Consider the following 27,374-nt stretch of genomic DNA (forward strand, 5'->3'; position numbering starts at 1 on the left):
CAAAGCGCTTCACAGAACACACTGTAAAGTGAATTGACTGTATATTTGTGGGCGAATGCGGCAGCCAATTGCGCACAGCAATGTCCCACAAACAGTCATATGGATTGAAAATGACCAATTTATTATTGTTTTTTTTTTTGGAGGGATTATTATTAGGCTCTGTGTGGAGTAAGGAAACTTGCCCAAGGTTTCGCCCTCTGCCTGGAATTGAACTCAGGTCTCTCACTTGCAAAGTGAGTGCTCTAACCACTGAGCCACAGGACTCCACTACCACAGGTGGTATCGAACGCCACGTTACCAAAATACTGTTCGATTTCTCAACGGTTATATATATTGGCTTGACCGCAGCTGAGGTCAGATTCTGATAACTTTCCCTTGTTCGGTGCCTGGGTACCATGTCATATTCCCACCCAAGACTTGAGTAATCTTGTCCTTGAGCACAGACGTGAAAACAAGAGGGCTCAGAAGGAGAAGTGCACTCATGGACATCTGCTTTATTTCAAGACTAAGAAACAGGGAGATGGCAGAATCCTCCCAAAAAGCTGTCCATTTCTTTCTCCTTATCAGTTATTTTCCCACGCGAAAAGAAGCTGCTCAAGATTGCTATCAGCCTGCGAACTGTGGGGACTATCTCTCTGACAAGGGGAGATGGAGTTAGAAACACATAAAAGAAAGATGTAACTTTGGAGTTATCGGAGAGGGGTCAACACGCTTCCCAGTGGAATCAATATCAATTTTACTGGATCGATGGTCTCAGTTTTAAGAATAAGTTAGGCTATTTGTATTACTTAATAAATTTTGGATTATTACTCCAACATATTGATTGTCTCCATCCGATCTCTTATATTCCGGAGCACTTGGCAGTGGCGCAGTTCGACACCGAGCCAGGGGGAGGTAACTGTAGGCACAGAAGAGGAAGGTCTTCAGGTGCGACCTGAAGATGGAGAAGGAAGGGGCAAGTCAGATGGATAGAGGAAGTTTTCCAGATTTTCGGGGCACAGTGGCAGAAAGCGCAACTGCCAATAGTGGAACGGAGGACACAAGGGACATGCAGGAAGCTGGAGCCAGTTGAGAGGAGGCAGCCAGTTGTGGGGTAAGCAGGTAGGAGAGGTAGGGAGGTGATAGGGCATGAAAGGATTTGAAAGCAAGTTTGAGAATCTTGAAATCGATCCGATCAGAGATAGGGAGCGAGTGGAGCCCAGCTAGGACTGGTGTGATGGGGCTATGGAGTTTAGAACTGGTGAGAATGCGGGTGGGGGAGTTTTGGATCAGCTTGATCCTGTGCCTGGTGGAGCTGGAGCGACCGGCGAAGAGGGCATTTGAAAAGTCGAGTTGGGAGGTGATGAACCCATGGACGGGTGTTTTAACTGCATCTGGGGTAAAGTACGGAGGGATGAGAAATGAAATGTGTGGTTTGGACCCAGTAAGAGCTGCTCCTGAGTGAAATGGACACACATAGGCCTTACATTCCCACCTACTGTGGTCCCTAGTCTGTGGAGGAAGGTATCGGGGGCACTGACAATAAGAGTGATATAACAGTGTTCCAAACAATGCATGTATATATGTATAAGTGGCGCTCACCCGGTAATCAAAGAGCATAATGTATTTGACATTGTCTGTCAGGGTCTCCCAGTAAAGAGGGAACAGCGGAAAATAGAACAGTGGTTCATCATCCTATAGAAAAGGAATAGCATAGAGGAGACTGGCCTCTCCATGTAACTGCTCCAGGTAGTTGGAGGAGGCAGGAAGGGACGCCTTGATACCTCCACGAGGGGGTGGGCTATCTGTCTATTGTATTAGGTATTTGGGTGAGTGGTGTTCTTTTCTTGCAAAGAGTATTGAGCAGAGGCCTTCCTCTGTGTTGTAAGTTTGTATAGTTTTAAGCCAACCACTCATGGTAATTCCGTTTCTAGAATGGAATGTGCACTCTCTCTCGCTCTCTCTCGGGATTCACCCTGCTTACCTAATTCTGGAGATTATTCAGTGCAAATTAATGAAAGCCAAGGCTTGCTGCCCCCCACATTGTGTGTTGGTATACTGCTGGAGTTTAACCTGCTAACAACACATATTGAGAATACGGTTCTGGATACTCTTGGAGCAAAGGGGTGGGTTTCCGCATGCGACTGACCAAAAAAAGCATTTGCAAAAGGACAGTGACTCACTTGCAGCAGTGGTTAGCAAATGTTTATTTTTGAGAAAATGAATTTAGCTGAACTTATACATTACACACACACCATCTTACACACTACAGCTATGAAACTATTAAAACAGCAAACAACAAATGCTAAGAGCAGCAAACATCAAATGCAAACATCAATTCAGCTGCTTGCTTAGCTTCTTTTTTTTGCTGCTCTTTCATGTATTTTTGCCACAGTAAATCTGTGACAACCCTCATATTTCAATCCTGCAGTCTGCTACTGCTGTTTGGTAAAGCGGTCAGATTTCAGTCATTGGTCAATTTGGTTTCATCTTCTACACGGGGTGTAACGCTACCTGGCCCAGTGCCACCTGGGGTTGTGCTGCCTCCACGAGTGCCACCTGGGGTAGCGCTGCCTCCACGTGGGCTAATGTTGCCTCCACCAGTGCCACCTGGGCTAATGTTGCCTCCACGTGGGCTAATGTTGCCTCCAACAGTGCCACCTGGGCTAATAAAACCTTGTGCTTCTTTTGTGAGGCTGACAGACGGCCTAACTTCATCCGTTGAAGTCTTAGGTTCTAAATCAACCAAACTGATTTCCACCTTCGTATCAGCATTCAATGCTGTTAGAATAAAAGAGGATGGTTATACAATACAAATTGATATTTATACAGATACCACACCATAGTGGTGCTGAACAATAGAGATCAGGATTCGCTGGTTCAATTACAGGTCTTTGTTGAGTTACATATCTCTGCTACGTTGCAGATAGTCATAACTGACCTCAGAATCCCTAGGCTAGAGACAAGTCAGACTCCTGATCACTGTTCAGTGACCTTCTTGCTGGGAAATTCATGTGTATGGACATTGATTGAGAACAGATTGTGCTAACTTTGATACATGGCTGCTGATGTTGTCTTAGCGCTCACATGAAGTCACCTGCATAGGCTCTTCAGCCCATCCAGCCTGATCCATGTTAATTAAATCATCACTATTTATATTATTAGTCCCATTTCAATTTTTATACATCATTCAATACCCTACTTCCCAAGTATTTATCCATTATTTCCTTTGTACTATTCTGCGTGTTGGTCTTGTAAAGAATTGTGTTCCATGTTTTCACAGCATTTTGTATCCCACTTATATATGGAAATTCTCATGGTTTGGAATGAATGCACACTCTCTCTGGATAGGCACATCCTGCTTCAAGAGAGCATTAAGTGCAGGTTGGCAAGAGCAAGCCTCAAGGACCCCAGAGTGTTGCTTGTGAAGATAGATGCCCATTAGGGCTTTGGTTTACCGGGTTAGCAGGAACTGAGCGGGAAGAATCCCTTCCCCAGTGACTTATCTTGCCAATGAGCCATTGAGCCTATGCTGTCATCAGCAGTGCCCTGGAATACTGCAGAATCCACCTGACTCTAGAACTGGACTACTGAAACCACAACAGAGAGTAGTCTCAATTCCAACATTATGTTGCCAAGCATGTCATCTTGGAGTCAGTTCACCTCCAAGGAGACACTGCTTACCTTCCTCCCCACACCACCCACAAAAGGATAGTCACAAGTTTATCATTTGACATTCAACAAGTGCAGGTTTGAGCCCTCACTTGGTAGTGGGACAGCACGGCTCAGCATGAAATGCGTGAGAGCTTTGCCACCATCTTCCGGCTCACATCTCAGACACACATTCCTACCCACTGAGCGATGGTTCCACCAATTGGAAGTGTGGAGCTTGAGCAGCAGCTTACCTCTGTCCAGACCAATCAAGGTGGATTACGCAACATGCACTTGTAGAGCATCTTTCTCATAAGCATCATATAACAAATACATTACAAATTTACATTAATACGATGCCTTTCATGTCGGGAGAATGCCTAACAGCACTTGAGAGTGCTTACTTGTCACCTAAGCTGGAGGTGGGAGCTGAGGGGCTTGGTTCTAAGGGGATTGAGGAGGGAAAAGATGATTGATCAAGTGGGAAGGAAGAGAAGTTTACTAAGATGTGATGGTATTTACTGAGATCATGCTGAGATGTGTTGCCCACCAGGAAGCTTGCAGGGCATTTCTGGTACCTACCATCCACCTAGTGAAGGCTCAAACCTGCGCTTGTCGAATGTTGAATGACCAACTAATGACTATCCTGCTTGGGGGGACCGGGGGGAAATAAGCGGGCTCTCAAGCAAGGTAACATGCTTGGCAATGGAATGTCGGAATCCTCTGGAGGATGGGGAGCCAGTGGAGTCGGGCGAGGGTGGGAGTGATGGGGTCACGGAGTCTGGTGCACGAGAGTACACGAGCTACAGGGTTTTGGATGATCTGCAGCTTGTGAAGGGAAGAGTTGGAAAGGCCGATGAGGAGGGAGTTCCCTTAATCAAGCCTCGAGGTGACGAATGCATGGGTGAGGGTTTCGGCAGCCTGAGGGGTGAGGCAGTGGCGAAGAATGGCAATATTGCGGAGGTGGTGGTAGGCAGTGTCGGTCATGGCACGGATGTGGGGCAGAAAGGACAATTCAGGGTCAAACAAGACACCCAGGTTCCTGACTGGCTTAGTGAGGTTGAGTGTGCAGCCATGGAGGCTGATGCTGCCAGCGCCTGAGGTGCGGAGGCTCTGGCACGAGCCAATCAAGAGGGCCTCGGTGTTGCTGACGTTGAGTTGGAGAAAGTTGGCCCTCGTCCAGGACTTGATGTCGGACAGGCAATTGATCAGGACCTCAGTAGTCCTGGAGTTCAGGGTGGAGGCAGAGAGGTAGAGTTGGGTGTCATCCGCATACATGTGGAAATTTACCCCATGTCTGCAGATGACGTCATCAAGGGGGAGCATGTAGAGGGTGAAGAGGAGGGGACCAAGGATAGAGCCCTGAGGAACACCACACGAGACAGTGCGGGGGCTGGAGGAGAAACCGTTTGCCGCGACAAAGTGGAGGCGGTGTGAAAGGTAGGGCCTGAACCAGTCAAGGACAGAACCTTGCTGTGGGCAGCGCGGATACCCGATTGTAGGGATTCATGGAGGGAGTGAGAGGAAAGAGCAAATGCATTATTACCATGCATTTAACTTTTTCAACAGCCTCCTCTTAAAATCTTATCAACCACTTTTTGAAAGTCCATACACAACATCCTCTGCATTCCCTTTATCAATATTATGTTATTTTATCAAAAACACCATTAATCGTATCAAGCAAAGCATTCTTTTGATAAATCCATGTCTTTAAGTGATTATTCATGTCATCCCATATTCTGGGGAGGTGAAGTGAGGGGAGTTGCAGGAGAGTAGTTACTGCAGGGGGGGAAGTAGCAACTGTGGGGCAAGTGTAACTGCTTACTGCAGGGTGGGGTCAGCGGTTATTGGGTAGGATCACTTACCATGAGGTTTGTTTCTGTGGTCATAATGCTACTTCAGGCAGTTTTCTGTACTGCTATTAAATGCATGTCCACCCAATAAAGGCTTCTTTATTTCCTGCCCAACTATACCACTGTTATAATAATAATCCTTGCATTTGATACAGCACATCACGTCTTCTTGATGTCTCAAAGTGCTTCACAGAATTTACTGTAAAGTGAATTGACTTTATGTTTTGTGGACAAAACTATAATCATCATTAATAATCACTTAAATTATAAAATGGGTCAGTGGTTGAGGAGGTGGGTCAGTAAATCTAGGCAATTTGATTCTTTTAGTTAGCTGTCAATGGAAGAGAAAATACAATTATTCTTAATGTTGGTTAGGTAATAAAGTGGGCATTAATGTTACTGATGGCAGGAAATGTAGCCCAAGATTTCAGAATAACAAAGACCCTGATTTAGGAAAAGAGCAAGACACCTCACAGCTGGACTAAGCTGATAAACAAGCAATCAGGTGACAAGTGAGTGTGAGTGCCTATCGCATTTATTGTTCTTGGGAGGGTGAGTGTTTTTCACTCAGCAAAAAGTACAGCTGGTGCTCACCCAATTAATGACTTAGAACTCATCTATAAGATCCATTGGGATTCAGTGATCTTTACACACCTTATGTCAGGTTCAATCAGACCAGTTTGACAGATGTTGATTTGGAGCTATGAAGGCTGAAAACATGGAAGGGCAGACTCACCTGGCGAGTACGTTGTTAATCCTGTAAGCGTCTCAGCCTTCCACTTCAGAACAGTAACATTTACCGAATCTTCATCATCTTCCATCTCTTCATCTATCTTTTCCTATCACAGATAGACAAGTAACAACTGTAATAACATGGAGCACTCTGCCCCCCCCCCCCACCCCTCTCCACTCATTGCAGAACATCACAGTACACAACATGTACTATTAGTGAAAAGAAACCAAAGGACTTCTGCATATGGCATGGTTCCCAGTCCCAGTGACAGTCACCAGTGCACTAACGAGGATATGGGACAGAAAACACACCAAAGCCTTCTCCCAGGTCAGTTTTGAGCAATTATAGTTTAAAACTCTTAAACATCAGCAGCCTCCCAATCTCCCAGGTCCAGAGTGATAGTGAAATTATAGCCAGTAGGCTGCATTTTGATTCCTGTTTTTTGCTGAGTTAGCAGATCTTAGCTGGTGCAATTGGATGTTGGATTATGGAGGAGTTAAAAACAACCATGGACTATCTTGCTTCTGACCACTATATATTGTGAAGTGCCCGCGTGCGAGTGTTGAATAAAGATATGACTGAATTCAGCTTGGTTCAGTACACTACTGATGCTAAGTTGTTTAGCTCACAAATTAAGAACATTAAATTTATATAATAATAAAGATTGTTGCATTTGATAAAGTGTCTTATCAATCATTGTGAATTCTCAAAGTACCTCACAGAAGTTACTGTGAAGTGTAGGGACTGTGTATTTGTAGCAAAGCACGGCAGCTATTGCGGTCAGCGGTGTCCCACAAACAGTTGTGAATTGAGTGACCAAATTCTTATTATTATTTTGGAATGTATTATAACCCCTGTAAAATTATCTTTTTTTGGAGGGGTAATTCTTGGCAAGGACACCAGGAAAAACTTTTTTTTAAATAATGCCATTGGTTCGTTAACCTCCACCCGAACAAACAGACACGAGGTAGATTTAATGTCTCATTCAAAAAATAGCAACTCTGACAATGTAGTGCACCCCCGGCACTGTATTGGAGTCTCAGCCTAGCCTGAGTTCAAAATCTCAAAGTGGGTCTCAACCACACCTTTCTAACAGAGAGGCTGGAGCACTACCAAATGAGCCAGGCTGACATCAAGTCCTGTAGCTCAGTGGTTAGAGCACTCGCTTTGCAAGCGAGAGACCTGAGTTCAATTCCAGGCAGGGCGAAACCTTGGGCAAGTTTCCTTACTCCACACGCCTAATAATAATCCCTCCAAAAAACCAAAAACAATAATTAAATTGGTCATTTTCAATCTACGACTGTTTGTGGGACATTGTGTGCGCAATTGGCTGCCGCGTTCGCCCACAAATATACAGTCAATTCACTTTACAGTGTGTTCTGTGAAGCGCTTTGGGACGTCCTCCCGACGTGAAAAGCGCTATATCAAATGCAAGGATTATTATTATTATTATTATTATCAAGATCGGATACTGAGGGGAAACCATTATGAGGAGGAAGGTGGTTTTAAAAAAAGTAACTTAAGTAAAGTGATATTACTCTGCAGTCTGCAATTTCTTTAGTGTGAAGAGAAATTATATTTGTTAATAGTGTTTATGATATCTAACAGCAGACATCAACAGCTACATCTATGAGTTTACTCCACTGAGAACCGTAGATTTCACCATGTTTTATCATTTCAATTATGTCCAGTTGAAATAGTAACATAGCAACTAATATCAAACAGAGGCCACAGATGGTTTAACAAATAAATAGGGGGTCAAAGGATTAGGAGTGGAGGAAGAAATTGACCTGATGTGCATGTTGCATTAGATGATCGCTACATCCCATGCTTCAGAGAGCCATGCAACATGCAATCAGTACACAGAGTAACAGTTCAGGCAATCCCATGCAACACTAGCCTCCAGCGACATCAATCCACCTCAATCGGGGATGGTCGGAAGCTCGGGCTGGGGGCTGACTTTGAGGGCTGTTTCTCTTTGCTCTTCTTTGAAACCTGCTGCATAAATAGGTTGCAATGAATGGAAGAAAATAAATCCTAGATACTCTGCCACAAGCTTGTCTTTGCTTTTTTAACTGCTTCATCACATTTTGGTAACATCGAAAGTTATGCATCTACCTCCACTCCCTGTGTCAAGACTCAGCCTAAGAACCATCAAAGCACAGAAGAAGGCCTTTGGCTGGCTCTTTGAAAGAACAATTTACCCACCTTTTCCCCATACACCTCACAGCTGCCCAGGATCTGCAGTGCAGAAGTACCTTCACTCCTGTCCTTGCCAATTTACAGAGGCTCCTTCTCCAATACTGCAACAATTTCAAGAAACTCATCCTAATTTTCAAATCCATTCATAGCCATGATCCACCCTGACTGTAAAAATGGTTCCAGCCTCGTACCGCAGAGGCTGAGCATTCAAGCACCACCCTGTGGAACTCGATTGTAAAATTATTCTGCCTTCCTCTACCTGCTTTCCAAAATCTCCTAGACCCAGTTCTATGACTATGTTCTTGTGTTTTACCTTAAGTTAATTCAGTTCTCTTTAGTCTCTCCTGTGCCTAGGACTCACCTCTTCTGTCTGTATATATTGACCATGTTGCTCGCAGCCAATGTCAAAAATGTACTTTCCTGGTCCTATAGGCTACAAGAAAAAAAATCAATCAGAAACGCTTTATTAGAGCTGTCCTTGCATTCCATGCTCTCATTGGCCCTCCGGCAAGAAACATGACAATTTTGGAAATGATTAAATGAACCAATTATTCGTTCCAGGTTTTCAGCAATCACTTCTTATCCTTATTAGGCGGGCAATCTGCTCATGAACATAACAATTTAGCAGGCAAAAGAAGACCAGGGTTTGCCAGTTCACCTTATACTTTCCTGGCAGTCGCATGGACATGTCACGTCCCAAACTATATAGCATATCCTGAGATATTATTTCCTAACAGAAATCTATGTAATTTGTTCCTGAATCAACTGCGTGTGTGCGTGCGTGGGTCCAGTGATATGGTCCGTCCGTCCAGTGATATGGGCATATTTGCTTTCGGTTATCTACTATCGTTCATGATTATTTAAAATATTGCGTTTCTGCTGCAGTTACACCTGGTGGCCGCCGAGTCAAAGTGGCGCTGTGGCATCGTGCGTCACAGAGCACCTACGTCCCAGAGCATACACATATAGCCAAGAACAAAATAAAGAACGCAGACGAAGCTAAGCCGCGGCAACAACAACAAAATTAGATTTTTAAAGTGCCGAGTCCTCCCAAAAGGAGTCTTCCCACAGGAGTCTAGATAAAGATGAAATGTGTGTCTGTCTGTGCATTAATCTATATTCCATATTGGATCCTTTGGTTGCAAGCATAGTTGCAACGGGTACAGCTAGTGTACAATATTGTACTTACATTGTTGTTCTGGAAGGTGCCCTGGTATCTGTGGTTAATATGGATCAGCTCTCCAGCCTCTGCTTGTTTTCCACCAACCCAACTTCCTTTATATGTGGAGCCACACTGCTTGTAGGTGTAGACTCCCTGTCCATGCCTTGCAGAAAACTTTCAATTAAGTAAAATAGTAATAATAATCCTTGCATTTGATATAGCGCTTTTCACGTCTTCTAGTGTATATATATATATACACACACACAGAATATACACAGAGAAAAGTAGTCAAAAATCCTCAAATAACTTTTGCATGTGTTTTTAAAGTCAGGTCTTGCTTAGCCACGAGCTGCTATTATAAAAGATGGAATGAAATATCTAATTGGACAATTGACTGGATAGATAAGGAATTCAATAAAAGGGAAAATAGGATTTTACGATTGCTGGCTTCACAAAAGTGGTTTGGCTATACCTTTGGTGACTGACCCAATCTCCATTGTAAACATCACCATTAGGATAGAAATAAGATCCTTCTCCATTCCGCTGATCATCCACCCAGTTTCCTGAATATCAGAGATACGAGAAGGATGTGTGAGAGGAATAGGAACAGAGAAGCTATTCAGCCTGCCATTTTATTAGATTTTTGCAGCTGTTCACAATTTTAATCCCATTACAATCCATCAGCACTGATTGGTTTGAGCAGCAGGCCCGTATGGAGTATGTCGCAATGTCACATACCTACCCTAACCATCTAAAATCACTCAACTCCGCTCACTTTCCCTCCACTCCCTGATGGAGCCCTTGCAGTCTAGCTTCTGTCCTGTCCGCAGTACTGAAAGCCCTCACCAAAGTCATCAACAACGTACTCTCGCTTTGTGACTAAGGCTTCCTCTGTCTACTTGTGCTCCTGACCACTCTGCTGCTTTTGTTACTCCATCCTCCTTGCCTGTCCTCCCTTATCCATCTCCATTGGAACTACCATTATCCAGAAGTGTGTATGTGTATGTGGGTGGGGTAAGAGGAAGTTTAAAAGCTTTCATCTCCCAATAAGATAATAATGAAAAGACTACATTACCTTCATACTTAGAGCCATCCGGGTAATAGAATATCCCCTGACCATGCTTCTTGTTATTAGAATACAAGCCAACATAGCGAGCTCCGGACTTGAATCTGTATGTTCCCTGCAAAGAAGGTTAAGGATTTAACAAATGTAATTAGACACAAGGTTTCCACCAGAGGATAGGTGTCAAGTTCCACAAGATTCGACTTTCGTCCAATGTGTGGCCTGAGTTCAAAATTCAAAAGCACAAACACAGGATAATGGGTGACAGATATATTGAGTGGAAGGTGTAATGCGGGATTTCAGGAATGTTCTAAGGGGTGGAACAAATTATCTGAAGTCTAATTTATGATGGTGGGACAGAGCAGGGGCAAAAAGCAGACAAGAGTTGGTGGTAAGGTTGCAGCAGATCAGAGAGATAGGGTAGTGCAAGGCTGTGGAGCCATTTGAAGCTTAAGACAAGAGTCTTTAATTGATCTGATGGTATAATATGGACCCAGCGGAGCTGAGGTTGGGGTGATTGGCTCAGGAAGAACCGTTGTGAGAGAGAACATGGAATGTAGAGTTCTGGGTGACTGGAGTTTGTGGAGGATGGAACTTGGAGGCTGACCAGCAGATTGGAAAAATCGTGTCAGGAGGTGACAAAGGTATGTTTGAGGGTTTGAACTATGAGGTATTCGCAGTGTTAAATTCAGTAATTAAACATCAGAAAGATCCTAGCTGATATAGTGCTACAATTGGCCTCACCACTCAGTAATACTAAACAGACAAATGAGGAAGCAATCTCTGTACAATAATGGTAGTTCTAACACTCAGCTAAGCTGCAGCAAGTTACCATTCCATTTCGCTTGCCATTTTCGTACTCTCCTTCATACGTGTCACCATTAGGCAGCGTTGCCTTCCCATGCCCATGTCTCTCACCAGCTTCATTCCGATCCCCTTCATATTCCTTTTGAAAGAGGCAATTGGAAAATTCAGATTAGAAACGATGCAGTTCCAATATGTGCTTACTGCTGCTCAGTTTATGTATGAAGCAACTGCACTTGTGGAGAGGCCAAGAACAATGCATTCAACGCAAACAGCTTGGCCTAACTACTCTAACTTTTATAGATATTCTTGAGAAGAAATATCCATAGAATCATAGAAATTTGCAGCATAGAAAGCACGTCATTCGACCTATCGAGTCTAGACTGGCTCTCAGAGCAACCTGTTCATTCAACCCTACTCACTGCCTTGTCTTATCCCTATACCCATTCCTTACCAACAACAACAACTAGCATTTATATAGCATCCTTCATGCGGGGTCGCGTCCCAGAGTGCTTGAAGTAGAACCACCTACTGCTTATGAGAGAGAGAGGATGGGATGATGGGCTTATGGTGCAGGACAGGATCTGAGCTGCAAGTTTTAAATTGTCTGCAGCCTGCCTAGATGACCTGTCTACTGCCCTGTTGAACTATGGGCTGTGTCTCTACAACAACAACTTGCCTTTATATAGCGCCTTTCACTTTGATGACTCAAGGCACCACCTACCATCTTACATAATAATAATCCTTGCATTTGATATAGTGCTTTTCACGTCTTCTAGACTTCTCAAAGTACTTCACGGAATATACTGTAAAGTGGATTGACTGAATATTTGTGGGCGAATCACGGCAGCCAATTGCTCACAGCAGTGTCCCACAAACAGTCGTGACCAAATTGAATTTTTTTTTGAGGGATTATTATCCCCAGAAAAGCGATCCGCCAATTGACTTAACAACCGGGTTCCTACTTACTGCTAAGTAAACTGAGGTGTGTGGAGTAAGGAAACTTGCCCAACATTTCGCCCTGCTGGGAATACAACCCAGGTCTCTCGCTTGCGTACCACTGAGCTACGGGACTCCACATAGTAGGTATTCCACATCCCAACAACATAGCAGGTATTCCACATCCCAACAACTCTTCAAGTGAAACAATTCTCCCAAACTCTCCTTCCGCTCTCTTGTAACTATGTTTTAACTCTGCCTCCTTGTCACTGACTCCCAGAGCAGTGGAAATACCTTCTCCATATTTACCGTGTCAAAAACCCTCATCATTTTGTACACCTCAATCGGTCTCCTCTCAATCTTTTCTTCTCCAGTGAAAACAGACATAATCTCTCCAGTCTCTCCTCACAACTGTAGCCTCTCATCCCTGACATTCAGGCACATTATACTCTCAAAATGTTTAATACAATAAAAAGTAAATTTGTAAGTCTTGCAGCAGCAGATATAATATTCAACTTTTATCCCAACTCACGCCCTCCAACGATTGACGATTATACACTGCCCTTTTACACACACTTCTGGCACTACACATCCCAGGTGTGCTATTATGGACTGACTGACACCCCTTGGTGAAAGCATTACATAGTCTGACCCTCAGGGCTAAGCATAACAAGATGACCATCTCTCCATTTTCCATCCTTCCCCAAAAAGTGAGTGTGACCCACTGGCTGACCTCAAGTGTGAGAACAACACTCTGACTCCCTTGGAGTACGGGTGATGCATTGACTGCCCCCACTCCAAGGAGGTGGTAACGTGCTGATTGACTCCACAGCGTCCTATCAAGTGTAACCCGGCTCAGTTTCTGGCACTCTCACCTCTAAGTAAGAAGGCTGCATGTCAAAACTTGGAACCCATGTAATCTCTGCTATAGTGATAGGGGAATGTTGTATTGTCAGAGGTGTCCTTCGGATGAGATGTGTAAACCAATGTCTCACTGCCCGTTCAGGAAGATGTTAAAGATCTCATGTTACTATTAAAAAAAAATAGGAGTTTCTCCCTGGGCAAAATCCCCCAAATAAAATTGGTTATTCACTTTGTGCCTGTTTGAAGGAGATTGCTGTGCACAAGTTGGCTGCTGCATTCGCCCAAAAATATACAGCCGTACGTACCACTTTACAGTATATGCTGTGAAGCACTTTGAAACCTCTTCATCACGTGATAAGGAGCTACGTCAAATGGAAGGAACATAGGAACATAAGAATAGGAGTATGCCATTCAGGCCCTCCCGAGCCTGTTCTGCCATTCTATTAGATCATGGCTGATCTGTACCTTAACCCCATCCATTGATACCCTGATTTAACAAAAAATCTATCCATCCTCAGTCCTGAAAATTTGAATTGATCCAGCATCCACAGCTTTTTGGGGAAGAGAGTTTCAGATTTCCACTACCCTTTGCGTGAAGAAATGCTTCCTGATTTCACTCCTACTCGGCCGAGCCTTAATTTTGAGATGATGCCCCCTTTTTTTTTCCTGGATTCTCCCCCGATAGTTTCTCTGCAGCCACCCTATGCAATCCCCTCATCATGATAAACACCTCGATCAGATCACCCCTTCAACCTTCTAAGCCCAACCGAACACAAGCCAGGGTGACGCAACCTCACAATTTAACCCTTTTTATAAAACCCTGGATTTTTTGCATATAAAAAAAACGAACAGTCTGCGACTGTTATCCCGATCCGTCGGGAGCAGTCTGCGTTGAGGGTCAGAATGTGCCCCTTAGGGGTAAGTAAAACACACTTAAGTGACTTCAGAGGAACGCTTGCAACTCGCTTAGTGGGGGTGAGGCTGAGAATACTCAATACCCTGCTCCTCAGGGGTGAGTGAAACATACTGACCAGCAGCCCCCCCCCCACCCGTCCAGCAGCCCCCCCCACCCGTCCAGCAGCCCCCCCCCACCCGTCCAGCAGCCCCCCACCCGTCCAGCAGCCCCCCCCCCCCCACCCGTCCAGCAGCCCCCCCCCCCCACCCGTCCAGCAGCCCCCCCCCCACCCGTCCAGCAGCCCCCCCCCACCCGTCCAGCAGCCCCCCCCCGTCCAGCAGCCCCCCCCCCACCCGTCCAGCAGCCCCCCCCCCCCACCATCCATTTACTGATCTCACCCCTCCGTTTGATTTCAGGCGAAAAGCCGAAGGTTACGGTAAACTACTGACAGACCCATTAGCAGTGAGAGCGACCGCCGACTGACTGACCCCCAGGTACGGTCCTTGTTCCTCTTCAACCTCCTCAGAGTCGGTCACGGACATTGTTGGCAGCGGCTGGAGGACTCGCACGGTGCGGCGGGTGTCCCTGAGCCCGGGCGGCGGCCCGCGGCCTGTCTGTCAGGGGGGGGGGGGGGGGGGTCGGTGCGGCGGGTGTCCCTGAGCCCGGGCGGCGGCCCGCGGCCTGTCTGTCGGGGGGGGGGGGTCGGTGCGGCGGGTGTCCCTGAGCCCGGGCGGCGGTGTCGGGAATGGCTGTGCCGTTGGTGGTGGGGGGGGGGGGGGGGGCTCGCGCTGTGGAGCGCGCCGTGGCCGTTGCTGAGACGCGCGTGTCCGGAGCCATGGTAACGGAGGAGGAGAGACGCGCGGCGTGGGGGGCGGAGCCATGGTAACGGAGGAGGAAAGACGCGCGGGGGGTGGGGGGGCGAGGGCGCGGAGCCATGGTAACGGAGGAGGAAAGACGCGTGGGTGGGTGGGGGGGCGAGGGCGCGGAGCTATGGTAACGGGGGAGGGAGAGACGCGCGGGGTGGACGGTGGGTGGGACTTGCCGCGAGCCTCGCGTCGGGCCGCCTTCCTTGCTCGGCGGGTTGGCACGAGCGTAGGTTGAGGTTAACGGCATTTTGTCGCCACACCCGTTACCTTGGGAGTCCGCCCAGAGGAGACCCGCCCATCCGAACTCTTTCCTTCTCGTTATTTTTTTTTCCCCTTCCCGCACCCGCGGGCTCCCGTTGGAGAACGACACGTCCCGGCGTGGCCTCACATTGGACGCGCATGCTCCGCTCGGCCCGGCCCGGCCCTGCCGGACCTGGGAACTTCACCTCCCGGCGTGCCCCTGGGATGCACGTGCTCTGCCCCGTCCTCCGTCAGACCCGGGGAACTGCATGTCCCGGCGTGCCCCGGGAGGGGGGGGGTACGCGCATGCTCGGTGCCTGCGTGCGAGCGCGCACGGGCGGAGGGAGAGCGCGGTGGAGCGGCGAGCGGCAGGTGAGGGGAGGGGGAGGGGGACGCCGGGTCGCGGCAGGTGAACGGCCTCACCTGCGCGGGTGCGGGTCGGTTTCGGGTCTTGGCTCATTCCGAGTAACGTCGTTGTCAGTCGGGTTGTCGGGTTTTTTTTTTGGTTCGCGGCGGTGTCGCCGAGTGGCGGCCGCGTCGCTGCTGGTCACCGGGAAGTGGGGCGACACTCTTGAGAGAGAGAGAGAGGGAGAGAGAGATACGGAAGAGATACGGAAGAGAAAGTGACAGAGAGAGAGAGAGAGAGAGAGGGGGGGGGGGAGAGGCAGAGGGAGAGTGACACACACACAGACAGGGAGAGAGTGACAGACAGACAGACAGGGAGAGGGACACACAGACCGACAGGGAGAGAGACACACAGACAGACAGGGAGAGAGACAGACAGACCGACAGGGAGAGAGTGACACAGACAGGGAGAGAGACACACAGACAGACAGGGAGAGGGACACACAGACCGACAGGGAGAGGGACACACAGACCGACAGGGAGAGAGTGACACAGACAGGGAGAGAGACACACAGACAGACAGGGAGAGGGACACACAGACCGACAGGGAGAGGGACACACAGACCGACAGGGAGAGAGACACACACACAGACAGGGAGAGAGACACACAGACAGACAGGGAGAGAGTGACAGACCGACAGGGAGAGGGACACACAGACAGACAGGGAGAGAGTGACAGACCGACAGGGAGAGGGACACACAGACAGACAGATCGGGAGAGAGTGACAGACAGACAGATCGGGAGAGAGTGACAGACAGACAGGGAGAGGGACACACAGACAGACAGGGAGAGGGACACACAGACAGACAGATCGGGAGAGAGTGACAGACCGACAGGAGAGGGACACACAGACAGACAGATCGGGAGAGAGTGACAGACAGACAGATCGGGAGAGAGTGACAGACAGACAGGGAGAGGGACACACAGACAGACAGGGAGAGGGACACACAGACAGACAGGGAGAGGGACACACAGACAGACAGGGAGAGAGTGACAGACAGAGACAGAGAATCACAGACAAAGAGAGAGACAGACAGGGAGAGAGTCAGAGACAGACAGACAGACAGGGAGAGAGTCAGACAGAGAGAGTGACAGACAGAGACAGACAGACAGGGAGAGAGTCAGACAGAGAGTGACAGAGAGAGTGTGACGGAGTGAGAGTAAGAGAGATGATAACACGAGGGGATGAGGTGGTGTGAGTGAGGAATGACGAGTGCGCGCATCTTGTGCTTTGGGGGGGAAAATAAATTGATGGCATTATGTCCAGGACGCGGACTGCTCGTGAAATGAGCTGATATCAGAGACCGGAAGGGAAACCACAACGAGAATTGGCGTTGGTCGCACAACCGTGTTGGAAGCTCTGGCAGCAGTCTGGAGCCTCACCTGCTGACATCTGCCCGAGAGCTGAGGCGCGCCACTCACTGTGGGAGCGACCGGTGGCCGAGGAAGCATTGATGGCTCAGCTCCCGCCGGGGATTCGCTTTATAACTTCATTCTCACGCAACCAGTGGTAGGTACTGCGGGACTGGGGGGGGGGAGACTCTGGGGGAACTGTGGTGTGGTGTGGTGGGAGGCGGGTGGCTAGTGGGGGTGGATGCTGGGGGAGGGGGGTGTGTGTGCGAGAGGGGGAGGGGGGTGCTGCTGGAGTAGGGGGGTGTTGGGGGACTGGAGGGTATGGGTGCTGGGGGAGGGGGGTGTTGGGGGACTGGAGGGTATAGGTGCTGGGGGAGGGGGTGTTGGGGGACTGGAGGGTATAGGTGCTGGGGGAGGGGGTGTTGGGGGACTAGAGGGTATGGTTGTTGGAGGAAGTGGGTGTTGGGGGACTAGAGGGTATGGGTGCTGGGGGAGGGGGGGTTGGGGGACTGGAGGGTATGGGTGCTGGGGGAGGGGGTGTTGGGGGACTGGAGGGTATGGGTGCTGGGGAGGGGGGTGTTGGGGGACTGGAGGGTATGGGTGCTGGGGGAGGGGGTGTTGAGGGACTGGAGGGTATGGGTGCTGGGGGAGGGGGGTGTTGGGGGACTGGAGGGTATGGGTGCTGGGGAGGGGGGTGTTGGGGGACTGGAGGGTATGGGTGCTGGGGGAGGGGGTTTGGGGGACTGGAGGGTATGGGTGCTGGGGGAGGGGGTGTTGGGGGACTGGAGGGTATGGGTGCTGGGGGAGGGGGTGTTGGGGGACTGGAGGGTATGGTGCTGGGGGAGGAGGGTGTTGGGGGACTGGAGGGTATGGGTGCTGGGGGAGGGGGGTGTTGAGGGACTGGAGGGTATGGGTGCTGGGGGAGGGGGTGTTGGGGGACTGGAGGGTATGGGTGCTGGGGAGGGGGGTGTTGAGGGACTGGAGGGTATGGGTGCTGGGGAGGGGGGTGTTGAGGGACTGGAGGGTATGGGTGCTGGGGGAGGGGGGTGTTGGGGGACTGGAGGGTATGGGTGCTGGGGAGGGGGGTGTTGAGGGACTGGAGGGTATGGGTGCTGGGGGAGGGGGGTGTTGGGGGACTAGAGGGTATGGTTGTTGGAGGAAGTGGGTGTTGGGGGACTAGAGGGTATGGGTGCTGGGGGAGAGGAGTATTGGGGGACTAGAGAATATGGATGCTGGGTTGGGGGGAGGGGTGCTGAGGGGCTGTTGGCGATGAGGTGGGGTGCTAGCAGAACGGGGGACTGCTGAGGGACAGGGGGGCTGGTGCTGGGACGGGATGTGGGGGTGCTGGGACAGGTCGTGGGGTGGGTGAGTGATGGGGGAGGGTTTGAGTGCTGGGGGAGGGGTTGGGTGCTGGGGAGGGGTTTGGGAGAGTGGGGTGGGTGAGTGCTGGGGGTGTGGTTGGATGCTGGGGAATGGGGAGGTGGGTGCTGGGACGGGAGTTGGGGGTGGGTGGGGGGAGCATTGAGGAAAAGGATGGGAAGGGGTGTGTCTACTGAGGGGCATGTGGCCTTCCTCAGGGTGCTGTCCTTGGTTGTCTCCTTTTCTTCATCCATATGTTTACATTTGGCGACATCATCTGATGGGATCCACATCCACATGTTCTAAGGTGACACCCAACTTTCTGCCCAACTCTGCATATTGACTTTAAAAGTTTAAAGTCAAATGTCTCCTTTACTTGCCCCCCACATAACCTCTGTGAGCTCCTGCGACCCTATTCCTCTGACCACTAACTCCACTCCGCAGATTCTGACCTTCATGTCCGCAGCCCTCTCAATCTGACCTTTCAGACATTTGGTACCTATTTTCTCTAAATCGCTGCACTTCAGGTCCTTTGTCTCTACATTTTTTTAAAAAAAGCTGGTAGTGTTATCCCTTGGCTCCTGTCTGACACAGCTATCGTGTACAGCCCACAATGATGTCAGCACCATAAATGCCAAGGATAATTCCCAGCCTGGGAATTGTAGACTGGAGTGGGTTTGTTGTTTTCCCTACTGTGATAGTTTTGCCTTGTGAGCTCATTGCTGTCTATCTTAATGGCATATTGCATTGTGCCATTCGGTTTGAAATTAAGATCCCAAATGCTATAAATAGTCAGAGTACAAATAGCCAGACCCCCAGAATAATCCCCCTCTCAGCTCACTCCCCAGACCCTCTTTAAAATTCTTCCTTCTCCAGCATCTATCCCCTTCTAGAAGAATTATGCTCACTTACTCAGCTATTTTTAATGTATTTTAAAGTTTATATTTAATTTATGTTTCAGTGTGGCTGAGCTGTTTAAGAAAGCTTTGAATCTTTAGGTAATTGGTTGGGTGACAGATGAGGTTCAATTCGAGTTTTGTATCCCAAGAAACTGTAGCCCAGGATGCCATTAGGCATCGTTCCTGTAATTCCATTCCTTGCTCTCTCCCCATCATATCTGTGCTGGTGCTCGCTCCCCACTGGAGATCTCTACTCTAATCCTGTTCCCTGCTCTCTCCCAATCGTGTCTCTGCTGGTGCTCACTCCCCCACTAGTGGAGTGGTGGTCAGATTGAATAGCACTAATTTTGGGGAAATATTGTGTTTTTCAGCTACAGAACATTCACTCTGATTCTCACCTTCCTGCTCTACGCCAGTTACCACCTCTCTCGCAAACCAATCAGCATTGTCAAGGTGAGTGAGTCAATCGCTACTGTGTGAGCATAAATTTATTCAGTCTTGCCACTTGCAACAGTCCTTCCAGGGTCAGCGTTGAGGATTGGGGCTAGGGTTTGTTGCACACGCAGTTCCAGGTTCCCGATATACCGGGGCAACAAAAAATCGCCATTGGCCTGAGCTGTTTGTATTTCAGCTCAATCTTTATCTTAAAATCCTGGCCAACAGTCCGTCAAATAAAATTGGTCATTCATTTCAATTTACCAAAAGAAGCTGCACGTTCTAGCAAGCCTCTTCATGACTTTGTGGAAAGTTGTTATGCGCAAATTGGCTGCTGCATTAACCTGCACTTTACAGATAAACTGTATATGTACTTTGAATCGTTCTTAGTTTTAGAAGCACTGTAGTAATTGCAGGAAATTGTTTTTTATAAGCAGTGAGATGTCAGGCCGGCCACCTGGTTTCTGCCCCAAACTGATAAGAACACTTTGCTGGGGGTTACTTTGCAATTAGCATTGTTAGATCTGTTTATCCTCAGCCAATGATAAAGTTTATGACGCTAGTTTATGAAGTCAGTCTCTCAAACATGGCTGGGTAAGCAGGTTCTGATTGTAAAGGTTGGGATGAGATTGATGCTGTAACTTTAGGTATTGGGCTCAGTCTCTCAGTCTACTGGTGAGGATGAGAACGATATTAAATATAATTCCTGTATTTGATACAGCAACTGTTCATGTGCCTGTGAATTTTTTTGGTGAACACGTTGCACACAAACAGCAGGAAGCGAATAGCCGTTTGGAATTGTTCACGTAATTCCATAAAGCATTAGGCACAGGTTGGTAGGAGCCACGGCTTAGGGACCCCAGAGTGTGAGTTGGGATACTGCTGGAGATACCAGCTAAAATTGCATAGCTTGCCACTGATAGCACTGTCTGTCAAGCTTTCCTGGTTCTTGTCCAGCTAAGACCACTCTACCAGTTAGGACTTTGGCTTCCAGGGTTAACAAGAGCTGAGTGGAATGATTCTCTGCCGCCAGTGACTGGTCTGTCCTTCCAAGTCCTGCCGATGAACCAGCTTGGGCTGTCCTGGTATCAGCAGTGCCTTGGAATACCATGGACATAAAATACAAAATTACATTTGTAGAGCACCTTTCACGTCGGGAGGAAGTCCCAAGGTGCTGGACAATCAATCTTTCAGAACGGAGCCATGCTCAGGAATGGGACTAGAGACCACCACAGAGGGCTAGCTCGATTCTGATATTCTATTACCAGGAATGTCACCTTGGAATCAGTTCAGCGCCAAGGAGACCTAGCTTATTGCTTATGAGTAAAATTTCCATTGATGGAGGAGGGCACTTGTGCTGCTGGTGGAGGGGGGGGTGGGGGATGCTCGTGGGCTGGTGGTGGAGGGGGCAAATCAAGCCGGTATTAATGACATGTAATGTCTGTCGGGTGTGGAAGATTGTAACAGGACTGACTCTTATCCACAGAGTGCCTTACACAAGAATTGTGCGTTGCTCAATGAGCTGGAACTATACAGCTACAAGGAGTATCTTGTGCAGGCCCATCTGCTCAAGAAACCCTTCCCCAATGACACCTGGTGCAGCTGGCAGCCCTTCGGTGAGTCATTCCTCGTTTCTGCCCCCCTCTCATCGTGTGTTTCCGTGTTCACAAAAAAGACCTGAGCAAGATTCATTCGTTTGGAACTTCAGCATCACTTAAATAGAGTTGTCAGACTGGTTTGTCTTGTGCGCAACACAATGTTCATTACCACTTACTGCAATCATGTTTGTACCAATTTTGGATTCCGCCCTGCCCACAGTACAGACACAGAATTATATTCTGTCCATTTGTGACCAGGGCTCTCTCTGACTCCTCGTCCTTCTTGATCTCTCCGAAGCCTTTGACACTGTTGCCCACTCTATTCTTCTCCACCACCTCTTCTCTCAGCTCCACCTTCATGGTCCTGTCATTGCCTGGTTTTGTTCTTTCCTTTCCCCTCATCTCCACTTTGTTTCCAGCAACAGCTTCTCCTCTGGTCCTCGCACAGTCACGTGCAGCTCTCCTCAGGGTTTAAACCTCAATCTTCTTCTCTTTAATAGCTACATGTTCCCGCCCGGGAATATTATTCGCAGATGTGGGGTTAACTTCCACATGTAAGCAGATTCAAAAACTATTTCACTTTAACCAGCTCCAACTCCAGATCCGCTGATGTTCTGTCAGCTTGTCTGTCAGACATCAAGACCTGGATGAGCGGAATTTTTTTCCAGCTAAACATTGACAAGATGGAACTTACACTCCTTGGCTCCCGTCAACATCTTCTTTCTTGTGGCTCTGACCTCAATCTCCCCAGCCTTTTCCTAAGATTTACCAAACCTGTACATACCTGTGCAGTATTTTGTTCTACCAAGAGTCAGAACCTGAAGAGAAGATAGAAGATAGAAAATGAGTAAAAATAACATTTTTAATTTCATTTAGTGTCTGTTTTGAATAACACAAATTAATATCCTGTGAAATCTTCTTGTAGAGGCAGAGGGCATGGCTGACGTACTGAATGAGTACTTTGCATCTGTCTTCACAAAAGAAGAGGATGCAGCCAATGCCACAGTATTGGAGGAGAATGTAGAGAAATTGGATAGGATAAGAATAAACAGAGAGGAGGTACTAAAGCAACAACAACAACAAGATTACATTTGTATAGCACCTTTCACGTCGGGAGGATGTCCCAAGGCGCTGGACAGAGTACAGCATTTCAGACCCGAGCTGGGGGCAGGGGGGGAAAAGGGGAGGGGAAGGGGGATGGCCGATGGCATGGTCAAAGAGGAGGGCCTTGAGGCGGGACTTGAAGGAGGCTAAGGAGGAGGCGAGGCAGAGTAATTGGGGGATGGAATTCCAGAGGTTGGGGGCAGAGTGGCTGAAGGCTCTCCCGCCCATGGTGGGATGGGTGGGTCGGGGGACGTGGAGCAGGACAGAGCAAGACACCTAAGTTCCTGACTGGCTTGGTGAGTTGAAGTGTGCAACCATGGAGGTTGGTGCTACCAGAGCCTGAGGTGCGGAGGCGCTGGCGCGAGCCAATCAGGAAGGTCTCAGTCACCTGAAAAGGTTGACGGTGCTTAAAGTAGATAAGTCACCCAGTCCGGAAGGGATGTATCCTAGGTTACTAAGGAAAGTAAGGGTGGAAATAACAGTGGATCTGGCCACAATCTTTCAATCCTCCTTGGACACTGTGGTGGTGCCATAGGACTGGAGGGTTGCAAATGTTACTTCCCTGTACAAGAAGGGGCCCGAAGGATAAATCCTGGAACTACAGGCCAATCAGCCTAACATCAGTAGTGGGAAAACTTCTAGAGACTATAATCCAGAACAAAATCAATTTTCACTTAGAAAAATATGGGTTAATAAAGGACAGCCAACACAGATTTGTTAAAGGCAAATCGTGTCTAACAAACCTGATTTTTCTTGATGAAGTTACAGAGGGGATGGATGAAGGTAGTGCCGTTGATGTAGTTTATATGGATTTTCAAAAGGCGTTTGATAAGGTGCCACATAAGAGACTTTAAGCAAAATAGAAGCCCATGGCTTCAATACAGAACTGGCTGGGAGACAGAAAGCAGAGAGTGGTGGTGAACGGTTGTTTTTCTGACTTGAGTGAAGTGTGCAGTGGTGTTTCCCAGTAATCGGTAATGGGACCACTGCTGTTTTTGATCTATATAACTGAACTGGACGTGGGTATAGGGAGTACAATTTCCAAGTTTGCAGATGATACTAAGCTAGGAAAAGTAGTAAACTGTAAGGAGGATAGTAGCAGACTGCAAGAGGACATAGACAGACTGGTGAAATGGGCAGCTTGTGTGCAAATGCAGCTCGTGTGCAAAAGCCCTCATTGTCCAGCACCTTGGGACATCCTCCTGATGTGAAAGGCTCAATATAAATGCAATTTGTTCCTGTTGTTGTACCTCTCTGAATGTAGTATCCTCCCTTTGCCCCCTGCCCCATGTCTTGCTTGTGATCTCTTTATGCAAACCAGTTCCTTCATTGAATTAAATAAACATCAACTATTTGCAACAGCTTACCATTCCTGCCCCTCCCTAAGAAAACAATCTGTTCAGAGGTACCGTGCACAGCACGAAGAATGAGAATAATAATAATCCTTGCATTTGATATAGCGCTTTTCACGTCGGGAGGACGTCCCAAAGCGCTTCACAGAACATACTGCAAAGTGAATTGACTGTATATTTGTGGGTGAACGCGGCAGCCAATTGCGCACAGCAATGTCCCACAAACAGTCGTAGATTGAAAATGACCAATTTATTATTGTTTTGGTTTTGGAGGGATTATTATTAGTGGTGTGGAGTAAGGAAACTTGCCCAAGGTTTCGCCCTCTGCCTGGAATTGAACTCAGGTCTCTCGCTTGCAAAGCGAGTGCTCTAACCACTGAGCTACAGGACTCCACAGGAATAATCCTTATATTTGATACAGCCCTTTCACGTCAGGAGAACGTCTCAAGGCGTTTCACAGGACTTTACTGTAGAGTGGAGTAACTGTGTTTTGTAGCAAAGAATAATTGTATGGAGGCACTGCCATTCCAAACAGCAGTCAGGCAGGGAGCACAGATTGTAGGTATAGATAAAGAAAACCCTTTGACTCAGTTAATGTCATTCTTCTGGAATGCCTTACCGTCCTCCCATTGCAGCATTGTTCCTTAAACAAGTCTCAGGAATCTGGCCTCAGCCACCCTTCTTGCTAAACTCGTTCCAATCGTTGATTGTTCTCTGTGTAACTAAATACTTTCTGGTGTCTGTCCTGAAACTGCCCTTCACATCCAACCTGTGCTCTCTTGTCCTGTTGCTTTGGTATATATGGTGTCAGCCTGCCACAGTGGGAAGCACTTTTGCTTCTTTTGCCTCTGGAATCTTTAACATTCATTTGAACAGGCAGACAGGATTTCGATTTAACGCCTCATCCAAAGGACAGAACCTCCAATAATGAAGCACATGCCCAGCGCTGCATTCGAGTATCAGTTTAGACTATCTGATTCCAAGTCCCAGCATGGGACACGTGCTACCAGTGAGACAGCGGACACACAACAGTATATCCTGGAGTACTTTGAGACAACATCCCGACATGATAAGGCTTTATATAAAAGGAAGGATTATTATTGATTATAATTGTCTGGAACTAATGTTTCTGGTTTATTATCTTAATCCTGTTCGATATCCTGTGTGACTGCATAAAGTCTGTAAACTGATTGGTTTCATTCAAACTTAATAGAGCAGTTCAAATGCTGCTTTATTGTGTCGCTACAGTCATTTATGGTGATGCCACCAAGGTTATTGTTTAGAGGAAGCTCTGAGACTGTGCCAAACAGGAAGTGCAAAGTTGGGCTGAGCTGCACTTTGTTACTGGAAGAGTGAAGAATAAATATGGGCGCAGTAAGTGTGGCATTTAACAGCCCAGGGAGATAACGCAAGGCAAAGTGTGTCAGCAGATGCATGGAGGAAACAGATAGCTACATGGTCACATGGATTGGAAGAATAAACAAGAACAATATGTTTAGGTGTCACCTTGGCTCAGTCTCTAAATCACAAGGTTATGGGTTCAAACCCTATATTGGGACTTTGAGGTCATAGTCCAGCCTTACATTTCGGTGCAGAGCATGTGCAGGTTCTGGGGCAGTGCGGGATGGCTGGAGCTGCCAGCTGCTATTCAATGCTGTTGAAAACAAGAAGGGAGGTTCCCCAGATGTCCTGGCCATCACTCCCCTTGTCAATCATTCACTTCATTTGCCACTGCCTCCAATATCCTCATCCTCGCCTTCAAAGCCCTCAATGGCCTTGTTCTTCCCTACCTCTGTGACCTGCTAACTCCATACAGACATGTCCGCTTCGTCCGCTCCCACAGCTCAGCAGGCTCCAGGCTTGCTCCATATTCCCAACCCAGCCTACCCCACAATTGGCGCTGAGACTACAACATACAGTGAGGGGGGGAGTCACTGCAGCCCGTGGTGGAGTGGAATTCACCACAGAGAGTGGGTAGAGGGGGTTAACTTAGAGAGTGTCGGGGGGGAGAAACTTCACCTCAGAGAGTGTGTGTGGGTGGGGGAAGAGGATTACCACAGAGGAGGATGTTGGGGGGGAAATCACTGTATGCAGTGAGGCAAAAGTGATGGGGTTTGTCTCCGTCGGGATGATAATTTTCTTGATATGCATGACTGCATGACCTTTAATTACATGTTTCTTTCGCAATCCGATTAAAGAAAAAAGTAACTACAAGCAGCTGCTGGGAGCCTTGGACTACTCCTTCCTGTGTGCCTATGCCGTGGGGATGTACGCCAGGTAACTGCCTGCTGGCCTCTGGGTGTTGGGAGTAGGTGAGGCGACTGTGGCTGAATCGACAGTGTAGAGGGAGCTTTACTCTGTTTCTAAATTGTGCTGTCACTGATCTGGCAGTGTGGACGGACAGTGTAAAGAGAGCTTTATTCTGTCTCTAACTTGTGCTGTTGCTGACCTGGGAGAACTTTTATTTGGGTTAGCGCTATAGCTTCAAAATTATCATCTAAGGACTGTGTGTGTGGGGGTGGGGGGTGGTGGTGTGAATAATTCACTGTGTGTGTGAATAACTGACTGCGTGTGTGCCCGAGTAACTGACTACATGTGTATGTTTGCCCAGCGGATGGACTGACTGACTAATTGGCAGTGGGTGGGGGCAGACTGCCTGGTGATGGGTAGGTGTTTAACTGACGACGACAACAACAACAAAATTACATTTGTATAGTGCCTTTCACGTCGGGAGGATGTCCCGTGGCGTTGGACAGACCAAGTTACGGACCCGAGCTGAGGGTTGGGGTGGGGGAGGGTGGAGGGCAAGGGGGGGAAGCAGGGAAATCGAAAGCACGGTCAAAGAGGAGGGTCTTGAGGTGGGACTTGAAGGTGGCGAGGGAGTGGGCAAGACGGAGGGACTGCGGGATGGAGTTCCAGAGGGTGGTCAGGTGATTAATAGTGAGTGGACAAGTCAACAACGTACAGTTGAATTGTGCTTTCACATTGAAGAATGTTTCAAAGCATTTATGAGGACAGAGTGAGGAGGCTGAGACCAGACAGCAGTGTGGGTTTTCTCTCAGGGTATGCTGTGGATGTGTTGTTGGCAGGACTGGCGTCCTGACCGACTGCCTGTCTGACACCAAGTCTTGGACGAGGGACAACTTTCTCCAGCTGAACGTCAGCAAGACTGAGGCCCTTCTGATTGGCTCACGCCAGCGCCTCTGCACCTCGGGCACTGGCAGCATCAGCATCCACGGCTGCACACTCAACCTCACTAAGCCAGTCAGGAACCTGGGTGTCTTGTTTGACCCTGAAATGTCCTTTCTCCCCCACATCTGCCTCCGCAGCATTGCCAGACTCTGCCACTGCCTCGCCCCTCAGGCTGCCGAAATCCTTAGCCACGCATTCGGCACATCAAAGCTCGATTATGGAAATTCACTCCTCATCCTCCTTCCCAACTCTTCCCTTTGCAAGCTGCAGATCATCCAAAACTTTGCAGCTTGTGTACTCTTGTGCACTAAGCTCCATGACCCAATTACTCCCACCCTCGCCCGATTCCACTCGCTCCCCGTCCCTCAGTGGATCAAATTCAAGATCCTCGTCCTCACTTTCAAGGCCATCCATGGCCTTACCCC

General features: G+C 48.2%; 2 protein-coding genes across 7 annotated transcripts in view; one reads left to right on the forward strand and one right to left on the reverse strand.

The window, feature by feature from the left end:
* Positions 1-2,171: 2,171 nt before the first annotated feature.
* rsph1 (radial spoke head component 1) lies at positions 2,172-14,747 on the reverse strand. 2 transcript variants are annotated; one of them, XM_042334271.1, is made up of 9 exons: positions 14,634-14,747; positions 11,476-11,589; positions 10,656-10,761; positions 10,053-10,143; positions 9,608-9,743; positions 8,780-8,851; positions 8,137-8,214; positions 6,220-6,322; positions 2,172-2,760 (listed from the first exon to the last, which is right to left on the reverse strand). In XM_042334271.1, exons 1-9 carry the CDS (start codon positions 14,685-14,687, stop codon positions 2,444-2,446), a joined length of 1,071 nt encoding a protein of 356 aa, XP_042190205.1. In that variant the 5' UTR covers positions 14,688-14,747; the 3' UTR covers positions 2,172-2,443. The 2 variants fall into 2 exon arrangements, with proteins under 2 accessions (XP_042190205.1, XP_042190206.1); XM_042334272.1 differs by lacking the exon at positions 8,137-8,214 and having other exon boundaries at positions 14,634-14,744.
* An 831-nt stretch (positions 14,748-15,578) lies between these two features.
* The window catches only part of LOC103185177 (high affinity cGMP-specific 3',5'-cyclic phosphodiesterase 9A), a 54,634-nt gene continuing 42,838 nt past the window's right edge, over positions 15,579-27,374 (forward strand). For 4 of the 5 annotated variants that reach the window (XM_007903559.2, XM_007903560.2, XM_007903562.2 and 1 more), the window contains exons 1-4: positions 16,774-17,167; positions 19,640-19,721; positions 21,190-21,319; positions 25,956-26,034. In XM_007903559.2, coding sequence (XP_007901750.2) covers positions 17,112-17,167; positions 19,640-19,721; positions 21,190-21,319; positions 25,956-26,034 — 347 coding nt within the window. In that variant the 5' untranslated portion in view covers positions 16,774-17,111. Of the gene's footprint in view, positions 15,624-16,773; positions 17,168-19,639; positions 19,722-21,189; positions 21,320-25,955; positions 26,035-27,374 lie in introns of those variants that run through there. The other variant, XM_042334551.1, reaches the window with a different exon arrangement.

Source organism: Callorhinchus milii, unplaced genomic scaffold (assembly GCF_018977255.1).
Source record: "Callorhinchus milii isolate IMCB2004 unplaced genomic scaffold, IMCB_Cmil_1.0 Scaffold4, whole genome shotgun sequence".
Taxonomy (NCBI): domain Eukaryota; kingdom Metazoa; phylum Chordata; class Chondrichthyes; order Chimaeriformes; family Callorhinchidae; genus Callorhinchus; species Callorhinchus milii.

Bases quoted from the DNA above. Each gene is read 5' to 3' on its own strand.
- rsph1 (XM_042334271.1), bottom strand. From the start codon at position 14,687: ATGTCCGTGACCGACTCTGAGGAGGTTGAAGAGGAACAAGGACCGTAC. The intron at 8,215-8,779 runs GTGAGTCCTAGG...CTATTTATGCAG, and splicing joins AATATATACAGACAGAAGAG to CAGGTTTCAAAGAAGAGCAA. The intron at 6,323-8,136 runs GTGGATTGATGT...TATCTGTGATAG, and splicing joins TCCGACCATCCCCGATTGAG to GAAAAGATAGATGAAGAGAT.